We start from the raw sequence: 27,284 nt of genomic DNA, 5'->3' as shown, positions 1-27,284 counted from the left end.
TGTGTAGTGCAGGGGTGGGGAATGTGTGGCCCTCCAGATGTGGATGGACTGCAACTCCCATCATCCCTCACCATTGGCTATGCTGGCTAGGACTGAAAGGAGTTGCCATCCAAAAACATCCGCATGATCTTCATCCCTGATGTACAACATAGGACCAAGTATTATTATTACTTGATGAGATCTCTTAGAAATGTAATATGCTACCATTGTGTAAGGGTGGAGGGAGTGGGGATTAGATGCTCAAAAAGTGTCTTACAAATTACATTTATACTGCAATCCAATCAAAAGTTAGACTCATTGAGTTCATTGGGACCAACTTCCAGGTAAGTTTGTATGGGATTGCAGCTTTAGGGCTCAATCCTATGCATGTTTAGACAGAAAAAAGTCCTACAACTCCCAGCATTCCCCAGCCAGAATGCATTTTACATTGATTCCATAGTTTGAATGGAACATAGGAAGCTGCCTTATACTCAGTCAGACTGATGGGAGTTGCAGTCCAACAACATCTGGAGGGCCACATTCCCCATCCATGGCCAATGATGGGGGATGAGGGGGCTTGTGACCCTCCAGATATGTTGGCCTACAAGTTCCCAACCCCAGATCTAAAAGATACCTGCTGGAATAGAATGGTCTTAAGAGCCCATTGAAAGAGCCCTACGAGCCCTAAACCATGGAAATTTAGGTGCCACAATTGCAGAGGCCCTCTGCAATTTCTGTCCCACTCGCATTCTGTTTCTGTCCCACTCACATTCCTCTAGTTTTCAATTAATTTCATATAAGAAAGAAAAAAATTAATGAGATCTAGAAAGAGAAAGGGGAAAAGCCATTACTGTACTTCACACATGGTGTGATGATCTTCTGTTTTGAAGGTGACAGTATTTTGTGTTGTTTCTATACCACTAGCTTAATCTATTTTGAATATTAATGTCTAAGACTGTATTATAAACAAAACATGGAAGAATTAACTACACTTTGTTGGTTTTTTTTTTCTGTATCTGGAATCTAAACCCAAACTTTTCTGATCTGTCTTTCAGACCTGTAAAAGAAAGTCACACAAGAACGTTGTTGTCATGATGGGGTAAGTAAAATTAAGCTAAAATAGCCAGGTCTAATGCACTGGAGTTGGTGTAAAAGAGACTAAGGGCACAATCCTGTGGGGATGCCTGTCAGCCTCCCAACTCAGAGGCTAACAGGCATCCTATGCAGGGTGGGAGGTTGCCTCCGTGCTCCTCTCGCCTTACATTTTCAATAGACAAGTAATTGCCTGTCTACCTGGGGCTCTGTGGAGAGGGAGGGAAAGAGGCTGGGATGGATGGAGGATCCTTCATAATGTGGCTGCCTTGGTCTCCTCCCCTCCCTGCCCACAGAACCGCCCCCTTTCCCTCAGCACAGTTCTCTCCGTGCTAGCGGCATGGGATGCTCAGACTCCTGGGTCCGAGGTTGGAGTGCTGTCTCTTGCTTTGGATCCAGGAATCTTGAAATATCCAATGGGATTGCCCCCTAACAGGGTCTGGAATTCCTGCTTTGAGCCAAGACCCTAACAGGGTCTTAGATTCCTGCACTGAGCAGGGCGTTGGACTCGATGGCCTTGTAGGCCCCTTCCAACCCTACTATTCTATGATTCTATGGAAACAAACTGAAGTACTTCACAAGAGCAGATTGCTGTAGAGCAATATGCAGCAGGCCCCAGCTGTGGCCCCTGCTGCGGTCCCTGTGCTCTTGTCATATATTACTGTATTCTGGTGGAACTCTGTGTGTGCAGAAACAGCTCTTGTTCTGCTGTATGCATCTGGGCTGTGTCCTGCAAAGCAAAAATGCCCATGCAGCAGTGGCAATGCTCGGAGCAGAATGCCTTACTGTTGCTAACAAAGAGCTTACCTGTGTGTGGCAATGAGTGCTTCTGCTGTGTAGGAGATGCTGCTCGCCATTGTTGGGAGGAAGAGTGTTGGAACAGTACAGTTCAGACAAGTTTTCACATATAGTGCAGGGAGTAGTGGGAGAGAGACAGCTGCAACAGTTCTACATTATAGCATGGTTGCCCCCATCCCTTGCTTACTGATTGTCCTGGCACCTATAGTCATTGAAATCGAGTGGAGGCTGCTGTTGGGTGTTTGTGTCTGGAGTCCCCAGGGCAAGGTACCTGTAAGGGTTCTGAGAAATGTGCTCAAGTTGCTACGTGTGTTCCGGAGACAGGCTGTTTGTGCAAGGTGCCTCCTTTGTGTGCAAAGTACACTTTCTTCCAGTTTCCCATAACCAGAGTTCTCCCTTGTGAGTTCTAAATCGGCACAACAAGGGGCCATCAAGATGTAGCCTCATGTCACACACCCCATTAACTGAGCTGTGGTATTCCTATATGGGGTTTATATACTATTGGTAGCGTGCTGTGATTGGGTCTTGACTTGCACCATCTCCTATACCCTGCCATGACAATATGGGTGGGGTGGTAGTTGTTAGGAGGTATTCTAATTTTTTTCCCCCTCCTATTGAATGCAGAGGGAAGTTCCACAAATCACATGGGCATGTTTGTGGACTGACTGAGTAGTATAGGATTTGGTATAAATATTTCCTTCCCTGTGCCACCCCCATCCTGCCCATGATTGCCCTGTTTCTAACATTCTGCTGTTGCATCTTCACTGGCATGATCATTGGACCAAAGGAGTGTTCTGCTGGCTTCTCCAAGCTGCTCCACTGGCATATCTGTGTTGCATCGGGGAAATAGGACTTCTGCCATATCCTATTGCCCCTCCGCTAGCATAACTCAAGCATAGGATTGAGCCCCTATTTGCCAAAATGAAGCTAATAATGTGTGTAATGAAGAACTGTATACTCAGTTTTGTTAAGAGTGTATGTTTAATGGCCATTTCACAATAACATGGCAATCAGCCCAGGCAGCACTGAGTGTACACTCAACAGGGAATCACAACTCTCTAATGAGTATGTCTGCATTATACATTTTTTTAGATGAGAATCTAAAGAATATAATGTGGAAAGAGTCTCAAAGGAAAATGTGTATAAGTAAAATTGCAATTGCAATCATATTTACTGAAGTCACAAATGAATTCATTGGGACTTCCCTCCAAGTAAAGATTTATCCTTGGATTTAGCAAGAGTCCTATATTTGGGTTGTGTGAATACAGTTTTTTGTGTTACTCATTTGTTTAGCATGTTTAGAAAAGGTAGTGAATGATTTGTATTTCTTGAAGAGTTGCATAGTGTGAACTTTCTGAAGTTTCTTTTGGTATGGAGGAACACTTGTCCATGATCTGTCGAAGTGTCAGTTACAAAATAAGTTCAGTGCTTAATAAAGTTGTCTGCTTCAGACTGGTACTTCATTCAAATGAGAAACAAGCTCTTTTAATTCTAATGAATCAGTGGCAGCCATTTAATAGAGCCAAGTAAATCTGTGATAGACATTTCACAGATAAACATGATCAGATTGAACCCAGGAAGAGAGATACCTCCTCAGGAAGATCTAATTAAGATAATGTGATTGATCAGACCTAATTGCAAACAAAACTGTTTAAAATGGTATTTTAACATTTCTGACAATAATTCCATCTCCCTTCCCCACCCCTTTTTTGGGGGTGGGGGCGGAGGCGGAGAAACACTGTTTGTAAAACAAACACATGGCAAAGTGTGAGTAACCTATGTTCAACTATATAAAAAAAAATCTTTTTGGCTATAATGGATTAATGCCACAAAATCTTCACCATAATCTGTAGTAAGATGAATGAAAAATGTTCTTAGAAGCTGTTGCTTTTGAAACTGTCAGTGGTAGTCCTGCGCTTTTAAAAGACGTTTTCGTGATTAAAATTGACTTATGAGGGGACATAACATTTGCACCTTTTCATGGTGAGAGTGTTGGACTGGGAGCTGAGAGATCTGGGTTCTAGTCCCCACTCAGCCATAAAGCTCAGTGGGTGACTTTCGGCCAGTCACAGACTCTCAGCCCAACCTACCTCACAGGGTTGTTTTTGTGAGGAGAAAATGGAGAAAAGGAGGATAATGGAAGCTGCCTTGGGTTCCTTGCAAGAGGGAAAAAGGCGGGATAGAAATGCAATAAAATAAAAGTGAGCAAAACTTTTTTTTTAATGCAAATACTTAAAGAGATCTTAACAGACTGGTCACAGTCCAACACAAACTTAAGGGAATTTAAGCTTTATTTATTATTTATTTATTAGCAATATTTATATACCACTTCTCATTTGAAACAGACTCCAAAGTGTTTTACAAAAATAAAAATAAACAAAATGAAACAAAAGACCATGCGCACACACAAAATAGTATCATAGAACTCATAGAATCATAGGGTTGGAAGGGGCCTAGAAGACCATCAAGTCCAGCCCCCTGCTCAATCAGGAAGCCTGATTCCCAGGCAGAATCCCATCCAAATACTAACCAGGGCTGACCCTGCTTAGCTTCCGAGATCAGACAAGATCGGGCGCATCCAGCCCTTCATGAGGCTGGTACAAAGATAATTCATGGCTGGGAGAAAGCCAGAACAAAAATATTTGTTTTCAATAAATGCCTAAAACATGTCAGCATTGAGGCCTGATGTACTTCAGAGGGGAGATCATTCCTCAGGGTGGGTACCACTGCAGAGAAGGCCTGTTTCCATGTTGTCACCAAACGGAAATCCGTAGGCTGTGGCATGGACAACAGGGCTTCCCCTGAAGAAAATAACGGCCTGGGAGGCTGGTATAGGGGACGGCATTTCTTGAGGTAACCTGGTCCTGAGTTGTAAACCTAGTTTGGTAGCAGAATGGCAGCCAGTGTAGATCCTTTAGCACAGGCATAATATGTGTATGGTAAGGCGCCCAAGTCAATAACCCTGCCACTGCATTCTGCACTAGCTCCAGCTTCCAAATTAGCTTTAAGGGCAGCTTAAGGCTGCAGCTTCCATATATAGGGCATTACAGTAATCCAGTCTCGAGATTACCATTGTGTAGATCACAGTAGCTAGGCTATCCCTGTCCAGGAACAGGCGCAGTTGGCATACCAGCCTAGCCTTGTAGTAGATACTCCTAGTCACGGAGGTCACTTTGGCCTCCCATGACAGCAGTGGATCCTGGAACACTTCCAAATAGTGAATCTGTTCATTCAGGGGGAGTGCAACCCCATCCAGAGCTGGTAATTCCCCTAATTCCTGGACCTCAGAGCTACTCACCCACAGTGCATCCATCTTCTCGAGCTTCAGCTTGTTGGCCCTCATCCAGCCCACCACTGCCATCTAAGTTGTGAATGGCCTCTCCTGGTTCAGATGTAATGGAGTAATACAGTTGGGTGTCATCAGCATACTGATGGCACCTCACCCCAAATTCCCTATTGACTGCATTGGAGACATACATTGGAGACAGATGGTACCATGAGGCACCCCACAGCAGGACTGCCGGGGGGTCTACAGTACCCCAACACTATTGTCTGGAACCTGCCCTGTAGATAGGAGTGGAACCACAGGAAAACAGTGCCCCCTACCCCCAGTCCACAGATGTAACTCAGGAGGATACCATGATTAATGGTATCAAATGCTGTTGTGAGATCGAGTAATAGTAATAAAAGTTGCTCTCCCTTTGTCCCATCTATCAGGGCAACCATGGCTGATTCTGTTCCATAACCAGGAATGAATCCAGACTGAAACAGGTCTAGACAATCAGTATCCTCCAAGAACATTTGCAGCTGAATAACCACCACCCTCTCAAGCACCTTGCCCCAAAAGCCACTAGGCAGAAGTTATTATGAACCTCTGGATCCAGTGAGAGTTTTTTCAGGAGTGGTCATACCACCAACTCCTTAAGAGCAGCAGAGACTCCCCCACCCCCATGCAGTGATGCATTCACCACTCCCTGGACCCACCCAATCAAAAACACTTGGCTAGCTTGAGCCAACTGCTCAAACAGCAGTCGAACTGCTACCAGCATCTTGTCTATGTCCTGAGGTCACAGAAGCTGAAACTGATCCCACAAAACTGGATAAGCCATTCAACTTGGAATATGATTGAGTATTACGACATAATTCAGTTATTCATATTTTTTGGCAAAGGGATTTGTGAAATATAACTCAATATATAAAAAGGAAAGTTTAAATGGCTTTTGGAGGTTATGGATAAATGTAAGTGTCAGTCTTTCTTTTAAACCAGGGATGGGGACTGTGTGGCCCTCCAGGGGTTTTTGGACTGCATCTCTCATCAGCCTAAGCCAGCATAGTCAATGGTGAGGGCTGATGGAAGTTGTAGGCCAAAACATCTGGAGGGCCCCAAGTTGCCTTCCCCTGACGTAGGCCTTACATTGTAGTGGGAACACTTGGTTTTTAGTTATGTCTGAACTGGGCATAGATGAAACTCATTTATTTATTATTACATTTATATCCCACCTTTTTTCTTCTTGCAAGGAGCCCAAGATGATTTGTATGGTCCATTAGATCCCTAGTTAGTGTTAACCATAGAAATGCTGTATAGAAGTAATATTAATTCATACCTCCCTTCTCTTGCCTTGACCATGGTTTAGCAACAGAGAAGACATGTGAAGTGGGGAAGGGATGTGTAAGCCCACAGCCCACTTGCAATTCCTTAACCTCTTTTGTGTTATCAGAAGTATTAAAGTATGAACCAAATCACATAGGCTTGGTTCACATGTAAAGGTTACTCAGTTTTTTAAAAACTTTCTGAGTTATTGTGAACAAGGTGGCTTGCTCAGTGCCCCTCCTTTTGCCACATAACATCAGTTGTAAAAGGGAAATATATTTTACAATAGCAAGCTTCATGTGTATATCTGCAAATTTGTATTAATATGATTCTGATAGACCTGGTAGGCAATAAGAAATTAAATTTCTTCACAAATTACTTATTTGTGATCTCTCATAATTCATTATAGATGTTGAGCATTGTTGTGAGCTTGTATTTGGCTGTAGTTGCTACAGAAACTGCCTCCATTTCGTTTTCTAAATAGCCTTCATCTGTTCCATTTCTGTTTTTTTTAAGTGCAGAATGCAGTTTTTAAATCAAAACCAAAACAATGTAATTTCTCTGCAACCATAATTATATACATATGTACACTTTTTCAGTGGCATAATACTAATTGGCATTGTTTTCAATTAACTCCAACTCCATTATTTTGTTTTTTAAAAAATGTCACAGGTCTGGTTTGAAGGATGTGTGAGGCCTATAGTGAACCATATCATTAGGCTTGCTTGTCACCTAAGCTGTATCACAGTTTCAGTTGTATTCTAAAGGTGCTTCCTTGGAAATCAGTTCCACTAAGTTGAGTCAGACTTCTTTCCCAGTTACAGCGTGTAAGGCTACAGCCTCTTTCCTTTTCTACTGTTGACATTTAGAGGCAGGGACACAGAAATACAGACATATACAGACAGAAATACAGACTTCCACTCTCGGTGCCCTTGCCCTGTTGTGACTGTAAAAACAGAGGTAAGCCTGCAAAGAGGGGACTTACATGGCAGGTGAAATTGACTAGTCTTAAGGCAAAATGTGTATATGCTTCTTCAGACTTTTTCCTGAATATTGGACAACCTTGCCCAGGGGAAATTGACAAGGGGCTCCTTCCACTTGCTTTCAGGCTAGGAGTTTATAACAGGAGCAAACATCTGTTCAGACTTTTCAGCCTTGGTGAAGCCTTGGTCCTACAGGTCTCAATTTCAATTTTTTTTCCTGCACCTTGGAATATGGTATTTCCCTGTCTTGTGATGAAAGAATAATTGGTGCATTTTAAGCTTTCAGGAATTTCAGTGCAGTGCAAGAAGCAGGGAATGTTCTCTAAAGGAATGAATGAATGAATCTCTCTCTCTCTCTCTCTCTCTCTCTCTCAGAGAAAGGTCAGATCCTTTTCTCCTCCCAGGTAAGGATGAGATAATCCAGGTGTCTCTGGGTGAGAAGAGATGGCAGTTTGAGACAGAGGAAGACACAGAGAGCTGAGTTTTGGGACTCCGTAAGCTAGCAGCATTTTGTGGTGCTGGCCTTATCTCTAGAGATCTTATGTGGGAGTAGTGGCCTTTGCCTGTCTTAGTTGCACCTCCTCCTTTGCTCAGCCTGTATACTTGTAAATAAACACAAATATTACAAAATGTCAATACGCCTCCAAAGGAAACCAAACCTGAGTAAGTGCTGTGCCCCGGGACTTCTCATTGCTCACAGATATAGGGTGCACACCTTTTTTATGGGGGTTGCTGATGACTGCTGTATTTAGCTGTTAATTCTATACACAGGATGGGCTGTCTTTGGCTATGTTTGGCTGTACAATTCTGCTTCAGACTGATACTTCAAAGATGTGTACAAGTACAGCCTTTGCTATTTAATGAAACCCTTTGTTGACTCCAGAGTGAGGAAACACTAGGGGGTGCTGTATTTCTATTAACGTAAAAGGAAGAAAACAGAAGCAATTATTAACACCCTGCACTGTTTCTCTCATCCACATGGACAACTTTTCTGTCCCCTTTTCTTCAGTAAATGATATACTATTTAGTGGAGACCATGAAGACAGAAGCTGACGCATAAAGAGAAACCATCTAATGGCTATTTATGACACAAGTGTCTGCACTTGGATATGACTTAAGACTACAGATAGAATTTAATTTACATTTAATTACTACTTATAGTAAATCCTAAAGGTCCTATCAGGAAGAATTCATCATACACAAGAGTGAGCTTGCAGACTCCCAGGCTAACTTGAATGTATCTTGAACTTCAGTCCTAAGTATACTTACTTGGAAGTAAATTCATTTGGGAGCTTACTTCCAAATGTTTTCAGGGCTGAGGGGTTTGGCAAACTTTTCAGGGGTAGATAAGTCTTAACAGCCTAATCCTGTACCTGCAGCACTAGCTACTAGTAAGCAGAGCCATCACAAAATGTTGTGATGTAGATTTGGAGTAGAGGAGGAGGAGGTTGCAGCTGAATGAAATACAATCATTAACATCCTTCTCAGTAATAGGAGTTTTATTGATGCGCTAGGGCTATGACAATCATAATTTGCCGTTTGGAGCTGAATTAATTTTGCCTATCTATACAGTCAAGTATATTAGTTTAGTAGCTCACAAAGACTGTAGTCAGCCATCCAGTATATGCCAATATATGCCTGTGTGTTGCAGGGTGGCTTGAACAATGGGTTACAGGGAGGAGGGGGAAATAACAAAACATCACCTCTCTCCCCATTCTACTGATGGAAGTCTCCACTGGATCAAATAGATATCCATCAGTGGAGGGACATCCATTAGATACAACCCAAAATTTGTACCAGTATTCATTTCTATACTTGGTAGCAATGACAGATTGTGTTTACCTGCATCATGTTTCCTTCTCCATCTTTAGCTATTTGAAGAGAATCAATCTCATGAACTAGCTGTTGCCTTTTTGCATTTCACCTGTGGACAGCTAATAAAAATTTGCAGATTATGTACCCAAGGGCATCCCACAGCCAAAAGAAGTATATATGGTCCAGGGATAAAGCCAGGAACATGAATCAAGCGGAAATTGATATATTTGATTAAACCAGCAGATAAATAACAAGCAGTTTGGTTGTGGGCCAATTGATGCTCAGTTTCTTCCTGCCAGTAGAATTGGCTGGTATTTTTAGTTCTGGCAGTGGCAGCAGGAGGTTTCTGCTAACAGAACAATTGTGTCATGTAGTTACTTGCAGAGAAAAAATACTCTTCAGGTAGCACTTGCTTGTAGCAAGCATAAGCACCTTAAAAACACTGTTGCCAGCATTAAAAATGAATGCTTGTTCCTTACTTGGGGCTGAACTACACATAACAGCTGCAGACCAGTGTCTTGGAGTGCTGATTGTGCAGCTCTAGAGAAGCAGAATTTGGGCAATTTTAAGCAGGGACAAAGATCTGCTGAACACATCTGTTTGGCATTTTCATCCATGATCTGTTCCCAAACTGTTTTTCTTGTAGCTGGGCTAGAAGAAAAGAGGCTGGGAGGAAGGGGCTGTGAAAGGTAAAATGCTGGGAGGGGAAGGGTTCGACACCCTGATCTTGGCTTGCAATCACATCTCTTCATCCTGTTACTTTACAACTGCTTAATAATGATCTGCACGCTAAGATACAGGTTATCACTGCAACATGTAATTCGGCATACATTCAGTGGGTCATGGACACTGTAGTGCAAAGCAGCTGTTATGTCCATCACTGCCTGCCCATTCTTTATTTAAACATTCAAGAAAGCTTTCAACATTTTGAAAAAATGAAGTGGACTTCCGGTTGGAACCAGTGTCGCTCTGGTTCCATCCCACGAGCTCTCCGTGGGAGCTTTCTCAAACAGCTTTTTAAAAGGTTGAAAAACCTTTTCATCTCCCCCCTGGAATTAAAAGGGGGGGCAAGGCAGCTCTGGATAACATCTTGGAGAAAAGTACCCCCCACAAGATAGTGGGGAGCTGGATTCCAGGATTATCTCCCCAGAGCTTTACCAACGCAAAAAGCTGTTCTGAAACTCCTATTTTATAGGAGAAAACAGGGCTGACGTGTTCCATAATAATATATGCTTTAAGAAATAACTCCTGAGGGATGATTTAAGACATATTAACAGTATTTGAGAACATCTGAGGACTTTCAAGATCTGTTTGAGAGAAACATGACTACACCGAGGGGAAGAAAAGGAATAGCATCACCGCCAACTCCCCCCGTACCTCCTGTGTCAAAAATTTTGAAAACAGAAGATATAGAGGAATTATTTACTCTAATAAGGACTTTATCTTCGCAATTTACGGAGCAAGCCAAAAGGCTGGATTTAATCCAGAATTCCATCACCGCCTTGCAAGAAGCTGTGGATCTAATTAATGCGTCAAGGCAAAAAAAGGAGACGAAAATTTATGAGCTAGAAGACCGAATTGCTGGGAATGAAACTACGACACAAGTATGTTTTAAAAATATCTATGACAGAATTTCTCAACTGGAGGCCTTCACGTGAAGATCCAATGTACATATTATTGGGATTAAAAATCTGTCTAATGATGTAAAATTGCCTATTTTTGTGGATAAACTTTTGCATGAGATACTCCCTATCCCATCTAATTATTTACTTGATATTGAGCAGGCATTTCGTGTGCAAAATGCTAAAGGGACTGACTACACGATCATAGTCCAATTTGCAAAAGTCTCCACAAAGAATTATATCCTGCGTTTGGCAAGAGAGGGTGGAAGCCTTTCCTGGAAACAAGATAAAGTTATGTTATATCCAGACTACATCCAAGAGGTGGCGAATAAAAGAAGGCAATTTACCAAAGCAAAAAATATGGCAAAACAAATGAATTACTTAAGATATCCTGCTACGCTTTGTATTGTATCTGAAGGTCAGATGAAGAAGTTTCTAAATCATGAAATGGCGGAGGCATGGCTGAATGTAAAAATGCGTGAGATTTCTGTCACAACCCCATGAACTGGAATCTTTAAACAAACTTTGTTAACTGCTTGTGTTTAGTCTACATGATCCAGGCTAGGTCAGAAGATAAATGATTATACATATATTCGTTTATTCTCTTTCATCTTTCTTTTTTTCTCGCTTTTCTTTATATTTTTTATTTCAAAATAGATATGGTATGCTGTATTTAAATTTATTGTTTGAGGGTAATTGTGCATATGCATTTATATATAAAATATATTACTGATTGTTGAAGGTTTATGTTAAGTTTTATTATTATATAACACTATATTTCTTCTTATTATTATTATTAATTTAGGCTACTGGGAATGAACTGTAGACCTGTTTCTTAGATATAAGATTGATGATATGATATTGAAATGTAAGGTTGTTTATCAAACTGTAAGATTGTTAAGGTTATAGATATAGTTTTTAAAATAGAATTGCATCAGAGGCTGGGGGGGGGGTACTGGAGTTTAAACTTAATTCTTTAAAGGGGAGGGGGAGGGAGGGGGAAATAATTTTATTTTCTTTTTCTTTACTTCCTTTCCTCCTCTCTTTTCCTTTTCTTTTCCCTTTACTTTTTGTTATTGTGGTGTCCTCATCAGAATATTGTATTGCTGGGAAATTGTAGTATTGATCAGGTTGTTGGTATTTTTGGTATTGTTTATTTCATTTATAAAGATAAAATAAATAAAAATATATTCAGAAAAAGAAAAAGCACACTTAATTGTACAGACATCATTATACATATATTTAATTCTTTATGAAAGAGTATATTGTGAAATAATTTTTCATTTGTATATTAAAGAAAATCAAATAAATGTAAATTAATTTTTTTTTTAAAAAGCTTTCAACATTTTAAAAACAATAATAAATATTCAAACCCTCAGGAAGCTGACATCATCCCACAGTTGCACACACTAGCCTGTCTTCATCCTCTTGACCCACCTCTCCTTGCTTTTCTGTGTCTTTGGGAATTAAATCATCCTCAACAGCCTTTCCAGTTCCGATAAGCTCAAAAGTGTCTGCCCTCTGTGGCTGAATTAGGAACAAGCATTCCTGCTGACCTTGAATGCATTGGATGGTGGCCGACTTCACCATGGCTAAATTTCATCTTACTGTCTTCTGTAAAATTATTTCTTCTTTGGCAGAAACTCAAGAGTTTTCTTTTCCACATGCTCACACTTAATGGTCCAGAATGCCCCGAAGGTGATCAATAGGGAAATTCTTTCCAAATGTATCTAAGCCTGTGCTGCATTCTTGCCCCAGAATATTAATTCCTAAAATAACACATTCCTGCACAAAACACACAGTACAAAAAAGAACTCTTATAATAAAACTGTTGTACTGAGTATTAGCAGTGTCCTTAAATAGTTGTCTGTGTACCTTTTCTTATATACAGATTTCATAGGTTTCGTATTCCTCAGAATGCTTTGTGCTATATTGCCTTAATACAAAAGGAACCATAATACTCTTGGTACCTGGGGATAATTCAAATGTACTGCAGTTGATGTGGTACAGTCTTTTCATGCCACTAAACCATAACGGATTTAATGGGGGGGGGTATTTAAATATGCCTGTATGTTCATTCCTAATCATGTTTTGCATTAAAACTTCCAGCAGAGAGAAGGCTTCTATACTAGCATGCTGTTTGAGGTTGTGCATATGTATATGGTGTGTGTGCTTTTACCCCCAAGTGAAATTGATGTGGTACAATCATGTCAAAATATTTCATTATGTCAGTTCCTACTTGTACATAACTAGTTCCATTTGAAAGACTTTCAAATCATGCCAAGATGTTATTGCAAGCAATATGAGCTTACCCCCTCTCTTTACCCCGTCTGTAGCAAGATGAGGAATGTGTGGCCTTTGCTAGAACAAATAAGCCAAGCCACAAGAATGACAGAAATATTGTTCAGATAGACAAAACTGCACACATCTAACCTCCACGTTCTATGTTTGCTAGGAAACTGGTTCACCTCAGTCATGTGATTCAGGCTGGCTGAGCTGTGGATAAAAATATCTGCCTTTTCAAGCAGGGTTAATAGTTTGACTGTCTGGGAACAGTTCCAGAAATGCAAAAGCTCTAACACAGCCATTGATCTATTTGAAACATGAGACCCAATGGGTGGACTCTAGTCAGATATCAGATAGTCTGCTGTAGATTGCAGGGCAAGCATATAGCTGTTTGTAGGCAATTGCATCAGGCCCTGCAACCAAACTTAATTAAAATGGAGATGGAGGAAGCTGGAGAGCTCAGCCAATGACAGACAAGAAGTACTCAGAATTCTGGATAAACAAGAACTGCCTCCAGTTTAGAGGCAAGCATGAATTTGCAAAAACAGTTTAATCACAGCGAACAGAGAGCAATTGCTTGAATTTTCACATACCCTCAAGCAAAAGAACAGTGGAACATGGCACCTTTCTGGAAATAGATTAGATTAAGACTGTAATTCTGTAATTCCCATTTAACTCATTTATATTCTGAATAAACAGTTTAGGATTGAATCAGTTTTTGGCTAAGATAAAGTATTGGATCACATGTACTATTGTACTTTGAGAAATTCATTGTGCCAAGGAAGCACTAGCCTATTTCATTAGAGAGCTTCAGCTATTGGGTGGTACAGAAATAAATAAATAAATAGATCCTCTGAGAGAGTGGCAAATGTAAATACACTGAGTCTGGCAACCAAGTTAACAAACTAAAAGCTAGAATGGTGATTGTCAAACTGTGAGGATAGACCATAAAACAGGGCAATGTTGGAAGGTGTGGAGGCCAACTTCCATGCCCTGGACCTGTCCAGGGGCCATGCTGTACTGCTACCATGCCACCAGCAGCAAAGCAGTTGGTGATTTGCTGTGATGGGAGGCTGAAAATGGCCACCTTTGCCTTGTTTTAAAGCTAAATTTGGCCCTTTTCAACCTCCATTGCATAGCCAATTGCTTTGCTGCTACTGTTGCCACACAGCAGCAGTGAGGTGCTGTTCTAAAGGCCAAGGGGACACACGCGGGTCTTGTGCTGCCCACCACGGCCCTAGGGGAACACGGGGCTCCAAAATTGGAGACTAAGGGAGCAATCCTACAGCCACCAGATGCTGTCTAGAGGGCCATAGGATATGCTCATTTCCGGGAACGGACCTCAGAGCTCGTGCTCTGGAATACCTCCCCCCTCATCCGCACTGCCTCAGAGGCAGCGCAGAGAAGCCCTGTCCTCTATGCTTGGAAGAGGAGTGCAGAGCGACTGAAAAGGGGCATTCCGCGGAGGGGCATTCTGGGGTGGGGAGAGCGGAGCTGCATGTACTGCACATCCAATGTGTCATATGGCAGCTTCCGGTTGGACCCCCTGCCACTAGACAGCCGAAAACGGCTGTCTAGTGAAAAATAGCAAAGCAGTAGAGGCACGGAGGGAATGATCCCCCCCATGCCTCTCTTGCCTTGCTTTGGATAGGTGGTGACCTCCGAGTTCAGAGGCAGACGCCTGTCTAGTTAGGATTGCGCCCTAGAGGTCCAGGGAGAGATAAGAATGTAAGAAGAACCCTACTGGATCAGACCAAAGGCCTATCTAGTCCAGCATCCTGTTTCTCACAGTGGTCAACCAGATGCCTATGAGAAGCCCACAAGCCATAAAGGAAGGCAACAGCGTTCTCCGGCTGTTTTTCCCCAGCAACTGGTATGCAGAGGCATCCTATCTCTGATCCCAGAGCACTGTGAAGCCATCTAGCAGCCATTGATAGACCTATCTTCCATATATTTGTCTAATCCCCCTTTAAAACTAAGTTGATGGTAGTGAATTCCATAGTTTAATCATGCACTGTATGAAGTACTTCCTTTTGTCTCTCCTAAATCCTCCATCATTCACCTTTATTACATAACCCCTGGTTCTATTATTCTGAGAGAGGGTAAAACTTCTCTATTGTATAACTTTCCTGCCTACCAGATAAAATTGGGGTAACTTGAGTGCTCCCCAGTAATGGACTCTCACTGATTCACTTTGAATTTCTGGTGTGACTGTACCCATACTACCCCATAATCAAATGCGGTTTGGGGAGAAAAGAGTTTAGAAAGAGCTGTTTCCCTTTTCAAAAGGTTTTCCTGTGTGTAAGATATAATTTCCTCTAACAGAGAGCTTAGGATGTTGCTTGCCTATCAGTTTGGAAGTGAAATGGAGCCATCCAAAAATAAGGCAACACTCTCCTTCTCCCATTGTACAGGGGTCTTTCAGGAGTAAAGAAAGAAAAAAGAAACCCTTTCCCTCATGTGCTCACACAGCCCTATAGCATTATATAGCAGAGCAGGTCTTGGGAGGATGGAGAAAAAAGGTGTAATTTTTTCTCCAGCTCCTGAAATTCCCCGTCCCACATGCACACACATGCATGGGTCTTGTTCCAGACTAGCTGATGTTCTGAGCAAGAGCACTCCTCTAAGGGAGTGGGGAAATACTGCAACATTTTGTTGCAGGTCCGTCTTGTCCTGTCTTGTACTTCTGTTAGCAATGTGGAGTTACTGCTCTAATCCACAGATCCTCACACACAACAGCAGCCTTTATGCATATGACTGCATCAAGGATCTCTGCACGTGCACTTGTGGAAGAGATGCTTGATGTTGAGTTTGGAGTTCCCAGAAGGTAGTGTAAGTGTTCTGAAAGGGAGATCAAAGTCTAAATGTTTGAGAAATGCTAAACTAGAGATAATAGGTTGTAAGCTCATTGCCGGGAAGCTGTACCCCGTGCCTCCGAGGAAGAACATCGTGCCAAGGGGGAGACCAACCTGGCCCTATACATAAAGTTAGAGCTGGAGCAACTTCAGGGAGCTTGATTTGCCCTTCCCTGCCAGAAAGCTGGTCATTATAAGAATATTGTAACTAAGAATTCATGCCTGAGTTTGATTTTTTTCTTCCTCCATCCCAATTCCTTTTCTATCATGCCTTTTAGATTGTAAGCCCATCTTACTATTTTTGGTCAGCTGCTCTGGGAACCTTCTTCCCAGAGTGGGATAAAAATGCTTTAAAAAATAAATCGAAAGTAACCTTCTTGCTGCTATAGGCTAGGAGGGCTATTATTACTACTAGTACTACAACTACTGGGTAATTTACCTAGCTGTAAGCCATTTGACATAGTTATTCCTGTTACCCCACTAGCTTACTGCCCTAGATAGAATTGTGTCCACCGTCCTTGTACTTTTGCTTGCTTGTAAACTGATATGCTTAGACATCTTAAACCAGAAGCTTTTAATACTAGAGAAGACTGATATTCTGTCATGTGTTTTGTTTCTGATTTCTCTTATCCTAAATTCCAGTCATTCATTGTCACATCTGAGCACCTTGTGTCTCAGGAAAGATTATCTTCCCTACTTGCATGATGCATAGAAATTATTCTGAACTACTTTACTGTGAGAGTAAAGTGTCTTTTGAAAATAAACATAGACCAGTGGATTTTTTTTTCATCTTCTCTGTCAGTGAAGCAGACACTTTTTCTTTCTAGTTGCTTTTGAAATGCTGTCTTCTGTCTGTCAAAATTGGATGTGTATTCTCCCCCCCATCCCTTTCTTCCAAAAACATGCTCCATGCTTCACCAAGCTCCCATCTGGTACAGTGAACCATCTGTGTCAACTCTCTGACTCCTTTGTCGAATGCATATTAAGCAGCCAACTTGTGCATACACCCTTTTCTCCTTTCCATAGCTCTTTTTCATGTTGCCTGTTTACTCAATTATCCTACAGTTCTTTCCTTTCTGCCTGAACATGTATCAGCAGTTACTGTTCTGTCCTGTCATGTGAGCTGAAAATACCATCTCAGAAAAGTATCCTTTCGTCTGTGTCAGGCAGGGTTGGTGCTCTTTAGGATGATCTCTGATTAGCACTGCTGTGGTCTATAGATGTGCGTGGAGGGAGCTGTTCCCCCTTTCCATGATAGGCGGTAGTCACTGGCTCTGGACTTCTCCGGAAAGAGAAGAACTGGGGGAAAGTGGGGATCTAGAGCTCTCTTCTGGCTTGTGGTTGGTTTTGATCTCTTTTGTTTTCCCACATCCTTGTGTTTCCTTCTAGTCTTTAATTTGTTTTCATGGTTTCCAACCCTCCCCCCTTCACCTTTTGCTACTTTGTTTCTTCAAAGCACTGTTTATTAACATCTCTGACTTTAGCCTTCTGTTTCTGCCTTCCTTCCGGTCCTCCCCACTTCATTGTTTTTCTCTCCCCACCACCTAAATAGCCACACCCCGGAAAAGCAATTGGTTAAGCCTGCAGTAGACCATGCATTTTAATTGCCTTTTATCACAGCATAAGAGGGTTCATTCACTGATTGCAGCAGGGGTTTCTTTCAGCTGCCTTAGCTTGAAGCTTGAAAATGTGCTTGCTTTTAGTAACAAATTGTTCCAATAAAATGGTACTTCTGCTTCACATTCTTTTGGGACTTAATGTGTGAGATCATTCCAAATAAGGAAGATCAGCCCTAAGATTCCTTTCCCTTTCCTAATAGAAAATAACATGCTAAATAACATGTTTACCATACTGAGGTAACTCTTGCTTGAGTTCAAAACAGTATGAGCTACCTGAGAGGAGTCCCAATTAGTATATGTTATTACTGGCACTTGAGAGTTCTTTCCTTAGCTCAATAAACCATCTTGTTGGTTTAGAAGAGCAGAACTTGAAGCCTCATCTAGCTATTGCTGCTATTAAATTACTATCTGATATGTGACCAAATCCTCTCTCCAGGGACTGTTTGTGTCACTTTGGCTATATGCCCAGCCACCATCAGCGCCATTGCAGTCCCAGAGCCAGGACGTGTTTCCCACAGAGAATCAACTGTATTTCATTTGTATTTGTTTGGGAATGTTGCTCTTGATATGAATAACACTGAAACAGAGCTGCCAGCAAGATAAAGCCACATAAGCAGCCTCTATAGTGGATTCTATCTCGCTTTTGGCTTCCGAATCAGTATCTCTTTAAAGCTAGAAAGGAGAAGAAAAACTGCATGTACAGTTTTCATAGTGCCACTCTGTAATAGACAGGGCAGTATGGACATTTTGTGTACAGCATTGATCCTGCTGCTAGGAGCCATTTTCATGGCAGTATCAATGCTTAGTCCCCCTATGGACAATTATTGTTTGCCATTTGTGTCCAGTCAAACTATATTTAAAAGGTCCACAAATTATGGCAGACATAAAAGTAGCTATTCTTTTATGCCAAAACATTTTCCTCCAAGAAATTAATTGAATAGTTCTTTCTTCAATTCATTATATATACCTTATTTTCATGTTTCTTATGGTTGTTAGAAAAATGTCTTTACAGTTTTGTAGATGTCTTGATTCCACTACACCAAGGGTAGATCAGAATCTACTGGTATATCTCTGGGAAATTTGAAGTAGGTTGGGAATGGTTTCTGATCCCCAGTTGTTTAACAGTGGCAACAACAAAATGGATCTCTCCACCCCACCCACAATTATACTACTGAAATGAAGAAAGTGAAGGGGGTGGGGTTGACCATAAGAACATAAGAGCAACCATGCTCAATCAGACAGGGGTCCATCTAGTCCAGCATTATGTTTGCACAGTGGCCCACCAGATGTTGATGGGCCACCCACAAGCAGGACACAAGTGCAACAGCACCCTCCCACCCGTGTTCCCCAGCAACTGATGTACATAGGCATAGGCCAGTGTGGTGGTTAGAGTGTTGGACTGGGAGCCAGGAGATCTGTAGTCCCCACTTCGCCATAAACCTCACTGGATGACTTTGGGCTAGTCAAAGGCTCTCTGCCCAACCTACTTCACAGGATTGTTGTGAGGATAAAATGGAGAGGAGGAGGATTAGGTACGCTGCCTTTGGTTCCTTGGAAGAAAAAAGGCAGGATATAAATGCAATAAATAAATAAATAATACTGCATCTGATACTGGAAGTAGCAGAAGTAGGTTTTTGTGTGGAAGGACTGTGGGTTCAGTTCAGGTTAGTTCTGGTAATCAAAGAGGGGTAAAAAGCTGGATTTTCCTCACCTTTTCAGTGGTTTTGGATGAAGTGGATTTTTAAATTTGTATTAGTGATTGTGAGTATGGAATCAGGCACTTATAGTTATTCTGAGATTAATTAGCATGTACAAGGCTCTGATCTTCTGCATGTGGTGTAAATGGAATGTTGACTTCTTCAGAAATGAAAAAAAAAATACACGGAGGTGGGCATATACATGAAACAATGTATTTACTAAACAGTTTCAACTTAGAATAGGCAGTGTACTAATTGCTATCCCATTTTCAATGTCTCACATTAGACTATAGGTTGATCTCAAAAATCATTGGAAAAAGAGAATGATCAGAATTCACATCAAGTACATGGTCTGGTTTTTACTATTTAGTAGTTTCTGCTACTGAATAATACCTTATTGATAAATAACCGTGCTTGGCTATTCCTCCTTCTTTTTCTTTGCAGTTGGAATTGCAACATAGTTTTCTGTACACAGAGATAAACACTATCTTCCAGACTCAAAGAGAAACCTACACTAAAGGATTTGAGTTTGTACATTATTATTTTTGTATTCAAGAAATGTGTATTCCACACTTAAGATAATAGGGAACCTTCATGGATTTGCTATCCATTTTCAGCTTCCTCTTGGTGCTTCAAGTGGGTTGTATATTTCCCCTTCAGTGTTCAGTTCCTGCTGCATTTCAAAGACAGAACAAAACAAAACAGTGAAGGAACATTCTGAGTTTTACTGCTGTCTGTCCTAAAAAATGTGGCTAGGATTTTAAAGACAAAATGCTTTCCCCCTAGCACAAACTGTAGGATTGTGTATGAAGTGAGCATTACACTTAATTGGTACAGCCTGAAAAACAGCTTTGGCATAGAATATACAGCTTCTTAGTGGCATGAGAGTTTCCCTGTGAAGTTTGAAGATGATTGTTATCTCAGGAAAACGTGACCACAGCATGAGGCTCAGCAGTCTAGGATTATTTCTTTGCAATGGATTATGCGTATGTGACTAAAATGAAATCCACAGTCAAAAGGGTGTGTGTATGTGTGACATAACTTTGATTACATTGCTTACTGTTGAGATTGAGAGGGATTATTTTAACTAACTTTCATTTCATGTGATTATTAAACCAGTGTATTTTAGAAGGCCAGTTAAGCAACACGTTTAATTTGGCTGCTAGCCTCCGGTAATTTCAAGGCACATTACTTGTTTATGGACCCTCCTTGCTTTTGCTTAAGTGCCCCCCCCCCCGTTATAGCATTGTAAGGATAATTGGCTGTTGCAATTCATTATTTGAGGTTTGTACTTGACTTTTTCTTGCTATCTGCTTTTAGGTAACCCCACTTTTTTGTCAGTTTCATATAGAACACAGGTTGCATTTTGTTAATATGCCATTCTACTTTCATATATATGTTTATGCACACAGTAATTTGTAGATAAAACTAGATTTTTTCTTGTTGAACTGCCTTATTTGTGAATACAGAGAAAGGTCATCATAAATGTAAGCATTAGTAGAAGGCCTATATGAAAACCCATTTATAGTGTTTCATCTAGAGCTGTTTTCCTTCCTGCAGCATAGCAACATATCATATGGCCTGTGGTAACAAAACTGTAACACAGGCTGTTTTAGAGAAGAATGGACTCTCCTTTTTTTTTTCTTGAATTATGTGTGCTTAAGAACTGGCCCCAAATCAAACTGGTTGTTTTAATGGCTTATGCTCTAATTCTAAAATGACTTATTTTAAAAACTGCTTCTTTTTTTAGAGATGTGGTTTAAGGACCGTACATGAAATTTGCTAGACTGAGACTGCTCTTCCATTGTTCCTCCCTGTTCTGAAAGCAGCTCTGGTATTTTTCCACACACTGAAACTCAACTCTTCACAAGGCCTGTTTCTTAAAAAGAGCTGAATGTGATAGGGTTAATGGACAGGAAGCTGCAGCTGCAGCAGGCTAATAGGCAAGTCAGATTTTTGTTTAACTGACAACTTTAGAAGGCCTTAGGGATGAAGGAAGGGCAGTTTATGAAAACAGCATCTAGCACACTACTGAAAAAATGTAGCTTTTTCTGCATCCTTTATATTTAATTAGGAAAGGGGCATTGCAACTGATTAGGAAGCCAGCCTCCTTATTTCTATTTCAACTCACATTGCATATGTTGGTTAAAATCCACAATGTGAGTCCTTACAACTCACTATATTCTTGTTAATGTATGTGGAAGAATCATATTTGCTTTTTAAGCTGTGTAGGTATTATATAACAAATCAACTACAGCATTTAGCCTTGATCCTTTAGAATATGTTTAATTGAATGCCTTCTGGGCAGGGTATACATCTGTGTGTTTTGTCTCAAAATGCTTTTCTCTCTTTACTAGTGTGGCTTTCACGGTGTGTTTCAGAATGCTTTCTCTGGAGGAAAAACAGCCTTTGTGACCTGGGGAAACCTGCAGGTTTTAAAAACCTCAAGCAGAAGCAACAGATGTGGTTTGAGAAACGCTTTATTTAGACTGGCACTTGGTATTCACTTTACTCTACTCAAAAATCTGCTTTCTGTAAGGAGTTTGTATGTGTGTGGTTGTTTTAAGTTTCTTTTGCTGAAACAGGCCTAGTTTAGCCTGTCTTCTCTGTGCACAGGATGGCTCCTGCTTGCCAGAGCTGCACAAAGATAATCGCTCAGGAAGTGTTTCAGCCAATCCCCTGAAGCTTTACATTCAGATTTTCCAAAGTAGCCAATCCAGGATTAGCTTTTATTAGGAAGACAGATCATCAAGCTGAAGTGCCAAGCCCTTTCTGTCTGAGTACTGAGAGCCTGTCCTCCATGTTTTATAAGTATTGACATAACACTGTGTTAACAATGCATCCACAGAGGTAAGCTTTACTTTTTTACATTTTTTTCTCTAAAACCTATGAGTTGTGGCTTAACAGTGTGATTCTCTGTGATCTGTTGCGCAAAACTCACCCCACAGCACTTTATTAAGTTGAAAATGTTTAAATTTGCTTTCTTAGGTCACATGGTTTAGTAGCCATTAGCCATAGCTTTATTTTACAGACTAGCAAAACGTTTGCATACATACTTCTTCACAAGGGGATGGTGGTTTTTAAAGTTTGTCAAGATACTGTTCTTCCAAAGCAGCTTTCTGTGTCTGAGCAGTTTGCCTGCACTATTGTCTGTTGTGTCACATGCCTGCTGGAGAGAAAATGGAAGCTAGGGAGCAGATGCATTTAACTGCCCTACAGGGAGACAAGCAGGGATAATGGCAGACAGCAGAACAGGCAAGTTTACCTTTTCAAACAGTGAAAAGAAGAGCTAAGCTAAGTTATCCCTGATAAAATATGGGATTTTTAGGCAACTAGACCACAGTAAATAGTGCTAATGGTAGATTGCAGATACTGGGCCTAAGTGGTGGAGTGCTATTGCATCATGTTTTTTGTGCAGTTTTACCTGAACTTAAAATGGATATTTAACTTTTTCCTTACAGGATCCTTAGATGCAGTGTGTGTGTTTTTCTGGAGGGCAATATTTAGCTTACAAAGCTGTCTCTTTAAAAATGATTTTCTTATTGTAGGTTTTAGAAACAGTTAAGGTTTAGGACTGAAACCATCAGGCATAGCCATGCATCTGTTTCAGTACCTTACCTATTAAAGACAAAATGTTTTGAATTGTTATCTACCTTCTTTTCTGTAGCACAAATAAAATTAATGGACTTTTTAACTGTGCTTTTTTCTTTTGCAATATATCAGGCACAGTTCTCTGAGGTGGAGTGATATAAAATCATGTGTGGTTCATGAGAGTATTACATGTTCATTTTTTTCCTCCTTTTCGGGCTTTTCTGGTTTTTGGCATGATGCTACGTAATTATTTCAAAAATTTCCTTTTGGTCAAATCCCAAATCTGCCAGCTTGTTGTTGTATCATATTTACTGGGGAAAATGAGATGGTTGCTTGAACACTTGGTAAGTAAACTTGTCTGCTATTCTCTGATAATTTTAAATACTTCTTAATCTTTTGCTTTTAACAGGGCAAACTTAGTCCAGCCAGAGAATTTCCGTGGTTAGCTAGTTAAAAACTCATTTTTTGTTGTTTGTTCAGAATTCTGTTCATACAAACTGTGTGCCAAAATGGGTTTTCAATTTTTTTCACAATGTTCTGCCACTCCTGAAATATATACTTCCTGTTTTCCTCTGGAAAAAAATCTGCCTACTCTTTGTTCCTAGACCCTCTTAATTAATGCATTTGCAGGTTAAAGCTCAATTCAGACTTTCCTCAGGCTTTTGAAGTGTGATGAATGTGCTAGTTCTCAGCAAAGTAATCTTACTACATTGTTACAAGGCTATCCTTCAGTAACCCTATGCCTTTGTTATCCTATGATATATCATCCAGCATGAAATTTGGTTTTAGAACTACTTTTGAGTAACTTGTGCTTTTAAAATAATCTGGAACTGAGACATTTTGTATGCATGTCTCAACAAGCAGGTTTTTCAGTGGACATTTTCTCACAGCATTACAGAGGCTCTGCTGTATATTCAGTTTGTGCACAGTTTTGTAGCAATCCTGTTGATAATACTATACAAATGTGACTTGAAAAATACCTTGCCACTTTTTATAAAAGGTCTCATGGACTTGATACACTTCTAGCTAACATCCTTTTACTATGGTTTTGTCCTAACCAAGCTCTATGATTTGTTTTTAAAGTGAAACTCCCGAAGTATGGACCATTAAAATAACTCATTCAGATTATTTGCTCTCTTCTCCCCCATCACCATTTCTAAAGAGCTGAAGTTCATTATAAGGCTTTTATGCTATTTTAGAACTTATTAGCATGTGCAAATAATACTAGGATATTGCTGAGCAATACGTTTTAGTTCGGTTGTCAAAATTGTGCTCAGATATATTTTTCTTGCAGTAGTTTATTGTACATTAGCAGCTGGGTGTGAAATCTTAACATTACACAATATTATCTTATGAAGTGGCAAGAGAAAATGAACTGTACTCAGAATGCTTGAATTAAAATGGCTCCCCTAGGTTTTGTTGAAGAAGGATGTATCTCAAATCTGCACCTCCAGAGGTAAAGCTGACATGGGAAAGCATATTTGCATGGACTACCCTTGTGCACATAATGAAACACAGCATCACAAGTCCCCTGAAGTTCACCCTTTTAAACTGTTCAAATGCTAATTCTTTCATAGTTCACAAAATATAAATGTCTGCATTGCAGCAAGATGTCTGAGGCAAGGAGAGACAGCAGTGTTCCCAGATCAGCCCAATCATGCTGCTCTGTCGAGAGTCTGAGCCAATAGAAACAGAGGATAGGTTAAAGATTGACAAATACTGTAGCAAGGCTGAGAAAGGCCTTCTGGAAATTTCTCCCATCTTTGTTCAGTGTAAGTAAAGCAAATTCAGCCAAGCTGAAGAAGTCTATATATTTGTTATCCTTTTGGAAGGTATGATGTCAGTCACTTTTATGGATAGCATGCATAGAAGCACTGTGTGCTATTTCCCCCCTGGTTTAAGCTAGATTATATGGCTCTTCTTTAAACAACAGGGGTGGGTGAACATTTATTCTTTCTGCTCAGACAGAACTGAACCTTGCAGATGTTGGTGTTCAGTGTGGTTTGTGTGAAACAATATGGCTGAGATGTGTTCCTGTGTCAGAAAACAACAGTTTAGGCATAACGAATATTGATAATATAATTCCTCTTTATGTTTTTGGGGAAGTAGAGAGTTAGATAGGCCAGGATGAATATAATTCACCATTATTATTTAGGCCACCATTTAGTTACTACAATGTTCTGGTTTATAGAACAGAATGAAAACATTAACTTAAAATACACACCACATAACCTTTCATTCTGAGTATGCAAACTATTTTAGTTGGGAGTTAAACAGAAATGGATAAAAATGATTGGCATTTCTGAAGCTTATTGATAGCAGTTAGCAACCCTAGGAAAAGGAAGTATGATGTGTAAAACAGTGCTCCCAAACAAAATGTTCCTTCTTCTTTCTCAGCACCTTTCTTTGTTGACTTTGGAAGAACTATGTACAAAATGGTCCTGTGCTTTTTCAGTGCAGAGTCTATCACTTGTAAATTTAGCATGCTTGCATAAACTTCATCTTTAATGGATCAGTTCTCTTTTATTGTAAGCCCGCCCAAGAACTTTTGTTAGTGGGTGGCATATAAAAATTTTTAAAATCTGGTTTTTAACATCATCTCTCTGTGTAATATCACTCCCCACCCACTCTCATTCAGTAAAGTGGCCATGTTTGTTTTATACCTGGCAAGAAATAAAGGAAATTCAGTCTCCCTTAAGGACAGATGCTACTTTGTGGTCATCAGTTCAAGAGTGATAAATCTCAGTGCCAGCTATGCCCTGAATTCTGTTGAGCCAAGAGTGGTATCAGGTTAAAGACTCCAGATAGCATCTTGGCATTCTGGTGTGCTTATACCAAATTCTCAATGTACCAGCACAAAATATGTTTGCTAGGCCATCAGATTGGGCTTTGGAAACCAAAGGCCCAAAGTTTTATCTCTTTCACATTATATGCTACATATGCACTGAGTTTGACATACTACAGTCAGACCTATTTTCCCTTCAGTGCTAACAATTCATTGCTAGAGCCCATGGTATTTATACATCCATTGAGTGATTTAAAACATGATGATGATGATAAGCTTTGTCCTGAGATAATATTGACCATGCTAACGTAGTGTCAATTGCAAAGCAAGAAATTTTGCTCAACTATGTTTCTATATTTTGGAGATGTGCTGCTGGATCCTATGAAATCAGCTGGCTTTAACCATGTCAGCCTCTCCATAGGATTGAGCTGTTACTATCATAAGAATCTTATTTATGCTATGTAAGTTGTCGATATACAGTTGCTAGACTGATCTTGAAATCTGTGAACATTACAATTTTCTCTTGCCTTTTATCAAAAAGCATAGTAAACTGAACGTTATGAAGATTTTAGCTACTAAACCTCGCACTTACAGCAATTTAGTGTTTGTATTTAATCTTAATGCACATTAGGCTTTTTGCAGGGTAACTGGAGAGACAGCATCAGTCCTTGCATATTCACACTGAAGACAGCATCTAAAATGGAAGGATTTCCTTAGTAACCTGTGACTTCACAAAGCTCCCTGTCTTGTACATTTTAGTTAAACATTAGGCTGTTGGATATCACTGTCTCATCTTTTAACCATTTTTCTACTACTTTGATGATTGCTTTGAAAATAGTACTGTATAAACAAAGGACATAGTTATTGAATAAATTGCTACCATTTTAGCTACAGTATAGGAATGAGGCAATGCAGTGCTGCCAGACGCCATTTTAAGAATCCTGCATAAATAGCATAGCTACCGATGAGTAAGAGACTGTTATAGGTGAGTGCTTATACACAGATGCTATTTATTCAGTTATGGCATGCAAAATACTATATCCATTTTTTTTTCTTAAATGCAATTTCTGGAAATTTTATTTTATGCTTGCTACTCAAAATCTAGGAGAAGCAGTAATTATTTTGAAGATAAAATGGAATTTTATTGCTTATTATGTTAAACATTGTTTAATTTAAAGAAAAATAGCTACTAAAATGTATGGGTCTTGAGATTAAGTTAATATAATTTCCATAAATTGAGAATACTGTGTATGTGGGCAATATCTTCTAGGTAGTTTTCCATATCAGATTTCCTGGTTAAATGTCAAGGTGCAGCAGTTCATCTACAACTTTCGACTGCTCTCTATAGTTAACCTAGGTTAAGGGAATGGGTAGGTGTTTCTACATTTCTACCTTGTTTTACATTAAAGTTACAGTAAAGGAATGGTCGTCTTTAAAGAACATATAGTACTTTATCTGTCTAAAAGTAAAGCTTGTTAATTCATGCCTTATGGAGACTAATAGGGATTTTTTAAAAATCAGATAGATATGCTGCAAACCCACTGGGTAGGTTTGTGCTCTTTACGTCCCAT

The 27,284-nt window shown here is 40.2% G+C and overlaps 1 protein-coding gene across 12 annotated transcripts in view; it reads left to right on the top strand.

The window, feature by feature from the left end:
• The window catches only part of ZMYND8 (zinc finger MYND-type containing 8), a 106,617-nt gene that overhangs the window by 1,994 nt on the left and 77,339 nt on the right, over positions 1 to 27,284 (top strand). For 3 of the 12 annotated variants that reach the window (XM_084854040.1, XM_084854043.1, XM_084854039.1), the window contains exon 2: positions 1,035 to 1,078. In XM_084854040.1, coding sequence (XP_084710166.1) covers positions 1,071 to 1,078 — 8 coding nt within the window. In that variant the 5' untranslated portion in view covers positions 1,035 to 1,070. Of the gene's footprint in view, positions 1 to 1,034; positions 1,079 to 17,229; positions 17,362 to 21,276; positions 22,188 to 22,482; positions 22,593 to 27,284 lie in introns of those variants that run through there. The other 9 variants (XM_084854035.1, XM_084854049.1, XM_084854048.1 and 6 more) reach the window with 6 other exon arrangements.

Source organism: Heloderma suspectum, chromosome 4 (genome assembly GCF_057233095.1).
Source record: "Heloderma suspectum isolate Gila_16-S chromosome 4, 16-S_ref, whole genome shotgun sequence".
Taxonomy (NCBI): domain Eukaryota; kingdom Metazoa; phylum Chordata; class Lepidosauria; order Squamata; family Helodermatidae; genus Heloderma; species Heloderma suspectum.
Note: the sequence above shows the minus strand (reverse complement) of the source record. Positions and strands in the feature narration are given on the sequence as shown.